Consider the following 12,268-nt stretch of genomic DNA (forward strand, 5'->3'; position numbering starts at 1 on the left):
GGAATTGTTCTCCTTATATACCTTCTTCCAGGGGAGGAGTGGTAACATTCCAGCTCAAAATACTGACAAAGGGTTCTTCCATAGACTTTCATTGAGTGCCCATAATATTCTGTGGCATCAAGAATCTAAAATTTAAACAACTTTCCAGACAACACCTTGCATTGTAAAGGTCATGTTTGTGCTTACATCGAATTTGTATTTACGTGGAATTTGCATTGGCAGGGTGCTTGTGTCATATGTACGATTATGGTTATGTTGCATTTGCATAAGGTTTGAGACTGTTTATTTCGCTGTTTGCTTCGATTTAACGCTTCTGTTTACATGCAGTTTGCATTTACGGCTTGCTTATATTTTACGTGGCGCTGGCATTTAAATGGTTTTCGCATTGCTTTGTAAACTTATTGTTTACTGAATATTAGCAGAATACAATCTATAAACACAGAATCTAGGTCTGCCACTGATTGGACAGTATGAGAGAAGATTAGCATAGCACACACCCACAGATTCTCCTCTCTGACAGAGGACAGAAGGGAATGGTCAGATACTGGGACTAATATCTCCACTACCATTTGGGCTAGAAAAAAATGTTCAAAGTGCCCTGAATCTGTGTCACAGCCCATACAGAATAGTATGTTCTGTGCGGTAAACTTCTATAATGGATCTGGACCTTGTAGAGTGAGTTGCAAAGCATCTACCTTTCACATTATAGCTTGTATAGATTGTTATACACAAATATTGTTTCATCTGGTCAGTTTATAACTATACAATGTCTTATTTTGTTTGTGTATGTACTTAATTTATAAAGTTCTGTGAAATATAATGGAACCAGATACATGGTACTTACCACAGGTTGGGAAGGGCAGTACGGATTTTAGTCAAGACATGTGGTGTAAACCTTGCGTGACTAGCATGATTGCCAAGTGGGGGAACTATCATGCCAAAAAGTTCAAGAACATCATTTCTTCACTGATTCCATTCCAGTGATTAGTGAGGCTGTGAGCCCGTCCAGAGGAGTAAGTAATGTTTTGCTATATTTATATGTATATTAAGAAGGTCAGACGAAGTGTGTAATGGGCTTCACTGGACTTGTCGGTGATGAGCATTTTATTTTGTCACCAAATTGTTATTGCTAAACATATAGTTTCTTTTTGAAGGTTTTGAAATGCACAAGATGTAACCCAGACATCTAAGATTTATGAGTTTTGACAGAGGGGTTATCATAGTTTGGCAGTGGGTTGATCAAGATTTGTTGGAAGGTTGACACATCTGAAGGAAAGATGAGCAAGATGTATAGCAGGGAGCAAGGTTTGTATGAGAAATGACAAACATTTGGTGAAAACATGACCTGAGTATATTTAGGAATGACATCTGACTGTCAGTGATGATACATTGTCAATGGCATGGTGCTACTTGCAAGGAAACATGGTTGCTAAGGTGAGCGATACTGTGGAGGAAGTAATATTAGAGCATCTTGCAAACAGTAGTTTGTCCTTATGTTGCTGGTAATGAAGCAGAACGTTGTATGATGGCTTCTGTGTGGTGTTGCATGAAAATATTTATTAGGCCAAGTTTAAAATGTATCCAAAATCCAAATCAATATGGTTACTACATGCAAAAGAAATGCTGGTAGTAATTCTAGAACAATAGGCTTTGTATATTTAATGTTTAATGATAAATAATGTCTACATGAGGAGCTTGTTTTGTGCTTCCTAACATTACATGCGGTTATAGTACAAATTGTGAAATGAAGAAAGTTGGCACTATAGGATCTGTAAGGGCACACAATACTCTGGAGTCTTGGCAATGTGGATTTTATTAAATGGTATTTCATGTGTTAAAATGGTTGTTTCCATGGAAACGGTATGATGCTTTATTCAGAAAAGTCTTGTTTTTAACTAGTCCATTGTCATGCCATTGTCATTTCTGGATTATTGTAGCTGTGTTAGGGGTTGTCATCATGCCACAACTACTTGTTGGTAGTTTTCTTGCATTTACAACAATTTGATGTGGACTTTGTGCATTTCTAGTAATTTGATATCATATAAATGCTCCGTATTGGATAAGAAAAGCTCCCTGACTTATAGACTGTTAAGCTTCTGTGGCCAGTATAAAAAAGCAATATTTAGATCTCTCCTTCTAAAATGTTTATTAGTTTCTAGGAAAATCTATGGATATCGGTCAGTTCTAAGTACTTTTACTAGAGGAGAGTATTTAGACTTGGGAAAGTATCTTTCGCTCGATAAGCTGGAAGTTATATGCTTAACCCCTCAAGGACGCAGGGTTTTTCCCCTCATTTCTCGCTCTCCACCTTCAAAAATCCATAACTTTTTTCATTTTTCCATTTACAGAGCTGTCTTTCACTGTCTTTATTCTTTGGTTTGTTGCAACATTTTGATCACTTTTCATTACATTTTTTATGGCATGTAAAAAAGTGACATGTAAAAAGTGACAATACCGTTGTATTGCAGTCTATGGTAGGAACGACCAGATCATCTAATAATTAATAACATCACGGGAATAATAAATAACATCACGGGAAAGTAAAATTTTTTACGTACAAAATAAGCCCTCACACAGCTCTGTACACGGAAAAATAAAAAAGTTATGGATCTTTGAAGATGGAGAGCGAGAAATGAGCGAAAATACCTTGCGTCCTTAAGGGGTTAGAGGTAAAAACTGAAAACATTCTGTTGAGTGAATCCTTTAATATAATTTTGTTAGAAATTTGGGGGTTTAAAATCAAAGTCCTGCTTGTAAAAAATATTTGATAAGCGGCTTAGAACACAGAAAAAAATAACATCTTGTTGCAAAAACAATCCCTGGACCCCTCAAAATTGCAAGAGGCGCAGAGAAAGATATCCGTCCGGTCTACGTATAACTTTCTTATGTTGGCGTATTGAAATGTGTTATCAGCTATGCTTGGGGAAAGCACATACAGTATAGTGCATTGTACTGGAGTCACTGTGTGAGGCATACACATCGCAAGGCTTTATGGGTAAAAATATGGACCGGATGTAAAGGACTAAGCTTTTAGGCAAGACAAGAAGAGGTTAGACTCTAGAAAGTTGGGTATTGTACGGTTTGTTTTACAAGGGCAAATCAGTTATAATGATTTGCAAAAAAAATCATTATGAACCTAGAGTACACTTTAAGTGTTCTATTATTTGCTAGCTTATTTATATAGCATTTTTTTTGTCTGTTTTTCTAGATGCTTGCCTCACACGAGTCCTACACAGAGCTCAAGGTCTAACCGGCAGATTAACTCATCGATTGTATACAGGTAGGAAACCTCTAAACCTGTTAAGAAGCAGTGCCTTCAACCCGGAAACCAATTTTTTTTCAGGTTCTTTATCAAAAACACATAAAAACATCAAGACTTGACACTCCTTAAAGAAGACCTGTCACCAGAATTTTCCCTCCCAAACCAATAATGCTTGCTGGTAAAGGGTTACAAGTACTGCCCATTTCACCTATAATTATCTGGCATTGAGGCACTGTAGCTTAATTACAGACGTTTTTCTGATATGAAAATTAGCACTCTTGACTCTTTATCCTGGATATGACTCTTCATGGCAGTGAACCAAGCTCCAGTACTTTGACTGACTGAAATCTCAGGCATTGCCCTGCCTCCTTGTTCCTGATTGACAGATCTCACTTCTAGGACATGCTGCCTTATGGTGAACAGGAAGAAAAAGAGCTCTTGTGGATGTTATGAAATTGCAACTGATATTCTACTGGAGCCACCCATCTAACTTAGAGTAGAGTGACATGCAGTTCTGTATCACTTTAGCAAAAACTCAACGTCTATCACTATATGCTTATTATTAGGCACTGTTTAGATATTTCTGTCTTGCAGACCTCTATGGTGACTGCAGCACAAATGCTATATGACTGTCAATTGTTGAGTGTGTCACTTGGTCTAGTGAGCTAGTCTTACCTTGAAGGCTTTGTCCTGTGTGCAGCTGGTCTTACCTTGAAGGGGATTAAAAAAACAAATGCTATTTATTGCTGGGGGCTATAAACACAATAAACATATTTGCCTCCTCTGGCACTCCCGTTCACCCGCAATGCTGCTTGTTAATGCCCGGCCTTTGTATGTTTGCACTGACCAGTGATGCTGTGCCTACCACCTGCGCACCTCCTGTGGTCGGGACAAAAATGAATAAGATAAATTTGTACTGTAGTAGACAGTGTAAAGTTTTTCAAACCTACTGCTGTGTACTTGGAAGGTTAGATTTTTTTTTTTTCTGCTATAATTTGTTCTTTATGTTTAAATACAACCCCTAGGAGTTCTTCTGCCCAGTGCTTGTAAATTTAGATTTACTTAACAAACTTAATCACATTGTATGATTTAATTATGGATGCTTATTTGATTTTCTTCTCACAACGGGTAGACTTTTGTCATCCTCAGTAAGGATAATTGAGGATGGAAAATCACAGTTAAATCTTTTTTTTCCAGTTTAATAGTAAGAAATCCATTTGCAAGGACTACTTAGGGGCAGTTTGCATCATGTGCATTTCATTGCTCAAAAACAATGGATTCACATTCCGTTTTGCGGCCATTTTTTTTCTGTTTCTTTTGTGAATCGGCAAAATAACTTGTCCCTCTCCCAACTTTTTGAATCATGACATGATGTGTTAACTACAACACTCAGCAAGAAAGCCTGGATCTTTTGAATAAGGATAACTTAACGTAAGTGGTCTGACCCTTTACAACAAACTTGTATGACCAACAAAGGGTTTTCAAGAGGCCACACAAATGTGTTTTTTCTTATTGTGAAGAAAAAAAATAATTATAAGGCTTTGGCCTAGTTTAGTTGTACAGTATTATTTCATGTTCTGTTCCACAAACCATCTTTTGAACATTTTATTTTAAATGTTTTTATTGAGCACAGCCTTTTATCCTGTGGAGCAGAACACCTTTTCCTTTCATTCTGTATGCAGCCACTTACTGTATAAGAGCCTCACACTTGTCATTGTTATAGCTCATAACATCTAAGTCTGTTCCCTAAATTTTTCCTCATTTTGCAGGTGGTCAGACTGTCCCAGTATCTGAGATTGTTTCTGTTGGAGAAGCTGAGATTGATGAGAAGTCCTATCAAGGCATGCAGTGGAAGCACATGTGCAAGCCTCATGCATTTACAGGTAGATCTGGGAAGAGATACACGAGCCAGATAGATGGTTAATACTATACTAGATGTGTAAGGGTTTAATGTTCTGCTCTTTATTTATTGATCAGCAGTTGCTACTGTGCTTGTTAAAACAGTGCTTTTCGTCATACAATATTTTCACACGTCGTTGAAAAAAAAATATCTGTTTTTAACCCCACTTGTTGTTTCATTATTCTAAATTTGCTATTCCTGTGTATTATGATTGCACATATGTGGAATATGTTCTAATATAGTTCTAATAGTTTTGTCATGACTTTGGTTTGATACCATGATTCTGACCAAGTCTTACTGTGGCTGAGCAGCGCATTTTACTAGCTGCTCTCTAGGATATCCTCAGCCTTGTTCTGAAAATAAGTATAATCTTTATTTATATAGTGGCATTGAATTCTGTACTACTTTACAACTCCTAGGGGACATATACAAATTAAATACTACATTACAGAGTACAAACAGTCATGGAACAATATAAGTGAGGACCCTGTTTACAAGAGATTAGTCTGTGAGGATGATGGGGTATAAGAGGTATAAGAGCTTGTATAATGGTCCAGCCATTCTTTATAAGGGAACAGAGTATAATAAGTTAATAAAATAAATTCTGCTGCTTCAACCAGTCATCATTCATCCTCTTATATACAAAGTCCAAGGTCAATGGGACTTCAGAGAAATCCGTAGCTTGGTATATATCTGGTGTGCTGGATAACAGGAGCAGGAACAACTGCATGTTTCCTCATTACAGACATCCCTAAGAGAAATCCTCAGTTTGTGTCTAGTTGGGGGATATCGCCAAAAACCGCTGGCGATCTGCTGCCCTATGATGTTCATTTGTGTCCCTGAGCATGTGATGCCATGAATTGTACTGTCAGGCAGTCGGGATAGTGGCCACACACAGGCACTTAAAAGTTTTGTAATTTTTTTTTTTTTTTTTTTTGCTGTTTCATCTTGTATTTGAGGATCCTAATACTCGCCCCAATTTGGAATTCAGTACCAATACTTAGTTATCAATAGAACTGTTATGTTCACACTTTTAAATCAAAATGATTATGACACAGGAGAGTAGGAGGACTTTACAGTATCTTTTGCTTGTAGGTAAAGTAGCTTATTATATTAAGATGTCATTACTTATCTTCTAGTGCACTACGTCCAGAGAATGAAGAAGCACCGCTGGCGGTGTAAAGCAGTGACATTCTGGTGCAGTGATGAAGTTCTGTGTTGCCACTGGTTACAGGCACTTAATGATCTACTTGAACAGCAGAGTAGGTATCTTGATTGCTCTATAGCTGTAATATAGGTGGTGTCCTGCCCAGGAAGGTTTTCTTGAATCTTCAGCAGGGATCCATCAAAGATTCCATTGATAGGTCTCATTCTAACAATTCAAGGTGTATTGGGTGATCATTTATAGCAGAACCAGGCATGAAAAAGTTCTACAGAAGTGTAAGACAAAATGTCCAATGAGTGTAAAGTCAGTAAGTTTAGAAACCCCTTTTTATAAATCTTGTCTGTTATACTGAAAGATAGTGTCATTGAAAACAAGGGTACTTCTACCTCAGAGCAGTTTTCCTGATTACCATCAATAAAACATTTTGTCTCTTCCTACAAGATCTATTACTCTCAGCTAACATCTTGGTTGAGAACTCTGAATGCCCAAAGAGGCTAAAAATATAAACAAAGTGGGAGACAAGATTCTGCTGGTATTACATAACATACTGCTGTATAGAAAATAAACATAACACTGCACTATCTCTAAGGAATGCCTTGATAGCCTTTTTTCCGCTTTGTTGTCAGAATGTCTTATTTTCTTCTCAACAGCATGGAGACCAAAGCATTTACTAGTCTATATAAACCCATATGGGGGGAAGAAGAAAGGAAAGCAGATATATGAAAATAAAGTAGCTCCTTTGTTCAGCCTTGCCTCCATTTCTACAGAAGTTATAGGTAAGAAGTAAGATCTGTATGCGACTTTACATCCTTGTGACCTCCCCCTGACTGTATATAACACTTCCTTTATACATTTTATGCATACTTTTTGCCGTACAATCTCTGCTATGCCTAAAAAAGACTCCATTTTAACTTTTGTATTTTCCATTTCATTATTCTTATCTTTTATCTTTCCTAGAATCACATGATCAGTCAGATTCTGCTTAGTAAGCTGAAATAACTCAAGTATACAGTCAAAGGGGCTAATCTGGGGGCTCTGTGTCAGAAAACTCTTTAATAATATGAGGTGCGACTTGATCAACAGTTGATAGCCCTTACCACCTTCATGCAACTTTGTGTCAAACACAAATTATTGAAAAAAAATGCATGAAAACATACATTTCAGCATTAAACTTGAATCAAATTATAGATTTAAACCAATTACTGATATAAAAGATATATTTATATATACCACAAACAAGAATTTACACTTCCAAAAGCCTCTAACGACAAAGCCATGTTAACTGTTGGTGTACACAAAGTAAAAAGCACAGCCTACCTGGTAAAAATATAAAAATATAACTTTATAGTTTATTCACACAACCACCTTCATTTAGTTTTGTAATAAAATGTACATATTTTAGTGGAAACTTTTTGATTTCCATGTAATTTTTTTGCAACGACAGAATACTTAAAATAAACACTTACTTTCTTAAAAACGATGGTACATTAACCGGTTCGCGACCGGTTCGCGACCGCCCGCCGTGTATTCACGGCGGCGGTCGCGTTTCGATGCATGGAGAGGGCTTGCGGGCCGAGCCCTCTCCATAGCCGGTAAGTCTCTGCTGCATATTGCAGCAAAGGCTTACCGGTAACACCCGCAATCGGTGCCGGCACCGATCGCGGGTGTTTTCTTGCTGATCGCCGCCGGCAAAGATGCCTGCGGCTTCAAACATGCGCCGCCATCTTTCCGAGGATCGCCGCTCCCCGTGACGTCATCGGGGAACGGCGATCCGTTGCCATGGTAGCTTCGGGTCTCATGAAGACCCGAAGCTACTTCGGGTTAACCCATTCATTACAATGTGCTATCAGCACATTGTAATGTATGAGGAGTAAAATCCCCATATACTGCCATACTGTAGTATGGCAGTATATGGTAGGATCGATCAGACAACCTAGGGTTAAAGTACCCTAGGGAGTCTTAAAAAATAGTAAAAGGGAAAATAAAAAAAAAAAGTTACAAAAAAATTATAATAAAAACACCTAAAAATTCAAATCACCCCCCTTTCCCTAGAACTGATAAAAATATAAATAAACCGTAGAAATCATAAACACATTAGGTATCGCCGCGTCCGAAAATGCCCGATCTATCAAAATATAATAACGGTTTTTCACTGCGCTTAACCCTGTAACGGAAAATCGCGTCCAAAGTCAAAACTGGCACTTTTTTGCCATTTAAAAAAAAATTAAAAATTCTATAAAAAGTGATCAAAAGGTCGTACAGTCCTAAAAATAATATCATTGAAAACATCATCAAAAGTCGCAAAAGATGACACCACCCTCAACTCCATACAACGAAGTATGGAAAAGTTATAAGCACAAGAAGACGGCAAAATAAAAAAAAAAATTTTGTTCATGAGGTTTTAATTTTTGTATATGTATGAAAACATTATAAAACCTATACAAATTTGGTATCCCTGTAATCGTACTGACCCAAAGAATAAATTAGATGCGTCATTTGTGGCGTGAAGTGAAAACCGTAATATCCAAGAATATCCACAAGAATACGACACAAATGCGTTTTTTCACCATTTTCACTGCATTTGGATTTTTTTCCCGCTTTCCAGTACATGGCATGGAATATTCAATGCGATCACTATGAAGTGCAATTTGTTACACAAAAAATGAGCCGTCACATAGCTTTTTACGTGTAAAAATAAAAAAGTTGTAGATTTTTGAAGGTGGGGAGTGAAAAATGGAAATGAAAAAACGGGAAAGGGCCTGGTCCTTAACCGGTTAAGAATGATGTACATTCACCAGAATACGCATCAAAGGGAATGTTAAATCTGCACAGTGCGCCAGACCATTTTTGCTGAGTATTAGATATTTATTTTATACTCCCTTACACAGTAACACAAATAAAAACTATATATTCATATATTCATAAACCAATTAATGAGATAACATTCAAACAGTGGTATGCCTGCCGGGCGGGCATTTCGCTGTGTGCTGGAGAAGAGGAGGCGGAGGTGACCCCTCCCACCTCCATAGAGAAAAGAGGCACACAGGCTGCACACACCCAGGGAAAGATAGAGCATGCTCTATCTTTTCCCCGCGTATGGTGCAGATCGATGCCACACATGCGTGGCACTGTACCGCTGCCATTGCTGTCTATGGCGACGTATATGCGGCTGCAAATTTGCGGCCACATATACATCCCCACAGATGGCCATGTGAATGCACCCTTAATATGTTACTTGCTTACCAACAGAAGATAAAATGTTTTGTTCTAAACTTCTTTAGAGAAAATTAAAGAAAACTCATATATGACAATTGGTGAGCAAGTGTTCTCTATGATTGTTCTGGGTAAGAGAGGGTTCATAACATGAACACTAGTTCATGTTATCCCTTTCCCAGATTTACTCACAGAGAAAGTCAAATGTTTACTTCATCTGTGAGCATCTGCTTCTCTCCACCTCTTCCTTCTCTGCTCTGTGCTGGAGAGGGCATGTTTAAGAGGGCTATGACTTTAGATTAGTGGCATCTAGAATCACAATTCTGCTGTCATCTGAAAAAGAAGTCTTCACTTTCATAGGGTACCAGAAGTGTGTTTCTATGTACCAGACAACCAAAGATATTAACTGTCAAATTGCAAGTCTAGAGTGGGGTCTGGATATGAAGATCACACACCCAAATTTCACTTTAACCATTAATATGTGTAATAAAATATAATAATATCCGGTTCTCTGGCATCTAGAAACTCAATTCTGGATTCTCTTAGAAGTTTGGATGTATCGGGCACATCCCTGGCCCCATAGGTTCCAACCTTGTGAGGGCGTATCAGATAAGTGGTTAAGGGAAGGGAAATGGTTAAACATATTGCAATATTGCATAGTGTTTGTGCAACTTCCTATACAGATCAGATCACAACGGTGCATCTGATCCATCCTGCATGCATGTGCCCCAAGCAGAAGCTCAGCAGAGCTCTTCGTTCATGAGAATAAGGGACAAATCTGTTAGTGACCTCATATGATTTCCTCTGTAAAGTTCAGCATCGGGTGTTGGTCTGTAATTATTTTTTATTTCCTACACACTATCTTCTTAAATATATATTGATGACTTTTTATGTTTTACTACATTAAATACTGTCATCAAGTACTAAAGGCAGAATAACTTCTCTCAGCGCTGCTGTGTAATAATTAAGGAAATGATGAGATATAACAGTAGAAATTTATAGTGAATTGGCTAATACTAGCCAAGCAGATAGTTTTGTTTTATTTTTGTCTTGTGGAGTGGTTCCATGTGTTGTTTGAAAATAAACCCATACCACCCCATTGGCTAGTATGAGCCAAATCATATATAACTTACAAGAACCAAAACTTTTGTGTGGTTTTATAGATTTGACTAATAAATAAATATAAAAAGCGCACAAAGAGGGGGAAGTGCTGAGGGGGTGGAGGAGACAGTATAGCAGCCTGTGAAGCTGCAGCACGGAGGTGCACTGTTAACAAAAAGTCAAGGAGTTGGGGGAGCTTCCTCTACCTTCTCACTACCATGTGGAAGCATGCCCCTCAGCTCTGTAGTCACTACCTTCTTCTCCTGGGCTTGCGCTGCTTCACTGCATGATTGAACTCCCCCTCATCTTTTACACCTAGCTCATACTTGCTCCCATGCTGAGAGAGATATGAACTATGCGCTGAAGTACTGCATGCGCACTGTGCCTGTGGAGCCAGCCGCTCCGAGAAGGTGGTGGAAAACCGTATTGTGTGAATTTTTGGGGGTTTAGTGGAAGCTTTTTGTTTCTTTTCTTTGACATGCATCTCTTATATACTGAATTAAAACATTTCTGAATGTTGTATCATACTTTCACTTTGTTTTATATTCTCCTTTATGTAAAAGGATGGTTGTAGGGTATATGACATGTAAATCTCTGCGAGTAGTGGGTAGTACAGTTTCTGTGAAAGCACTGCTCTTTTGTACTGTATGGAGATATTATATGTAATTTTCCTTTTGTACTTTCCAAGTATTGTAGGAAGCTTCTAGACTGTCTGCTAATCATTAGTTCTGCTGCTATTGGAACATGATGATGGAATGCCATTCACAGCCAAGGCATATTCTGCGGTTGTCACCACTAATGATACAGTGTCAAATAAATTGCACATTGCTGTTTTATTTTTATCTTTATAATTGCAGCAACATCTTAGAAATCTGGAACTGTAGTAATTATCAGCTTCGTCACTATTCCCATATTTCATCTGTTTTCTTTCAATTTGCTTTAATTTAAAGGGATTTTTCCATTTCCTCTGCCTTCTGTGCTGGCACCAGGAAGTACTGGCTAATTAGCTGTATTAATTAAGAGCATTTATGAATTGTTGCCTTTTTAGGTCAGGGCTCTTTGGTCCATTTACTAAATTCTGTGTGCTAGGTATATTTTACCTGATTATGTAAACTTAGTTCATGATTAGAATTCTTGTATGCAAGTAAGCACATTCTTTATTTTAATCATGTTGTGTAAAGGAATACATAAGGGTCATATTAAGCAGTAGGAATGGAAATGATCAACTAAATTACATGAAAACAGGAGTGTTCCTATTAACTATTAGGTTTTATGTTTTTTTTTGTTTTTTTTTTTTTTTGCTTTTTTATTTCTTTATCATTTTTTGTGTATCCAATAATTTTTTAACCAATGTCCAGACTGGTGAGTGTCTCAACATTTCAAATGGGTTTGCTGGGTTTTAGCTAATGACCTGTGTGGTTTTCAACAGGTATGCATTGCAGTGGGAACCAAAAGCATGCAGCTGTGTCTGCAGTGTACCTGCAACCCTCACAGACTACAGGATCAACTCATTTGATTTAATTGGAGTGGAAGCTGCTGTGCGCTAGGACAATTGCTATACTATATACAGCAGCTTACTGCACAGATCAAAGCGTAGTTACTCTGCTGGCACTGGTTCACTCAGCTA

At 37.8% G+C, this 12,268-nt stretch overlaps 1 protein-coding gene across 1 annotated transcript in view; it reads left to right on the forward strand.

Moving 5' to 3' along the window:
* Positions 1–12,268, forward strand: part of CERK (ceramide kinase) — a 72,357-nt gene that overhangs the window by 26,613 nt on the left and 33,476 nt on the right. The window contains exons 2-5 of the mRNA XM_072147092.1: positions 3,209–3,280; positions 5,032–5,145; positions 6,302–6,424; positions 6,978–7,103. Coding sequence (XP_072003193.1) covers positions 3,209–3,280; positions 5,032–5,145; positions 6,302–6,424; positions 6,978–7,103 — 435 coding nt within the window. The remainder of the gene's footprint in view (positions 1–3,208; positions 3,281–5,031; positions 5,146–6,301; positions 6,425–6,977; positions 7,104–12,268) is intronic.

This window comes from Engystomops pustulosus, chromosome 4, assembly GCF_040894005.1.
Source record: "Engystomops pustulosus chromosome 4, aEngPut4.maternal, whole genome shotgun sequence".
Lineage (NCBI taxonomy): Eukaryota > Metazoa > Chordata > Amphibia > Anura > Leptodactylidae > Engystomops > Engystomops pustulosus.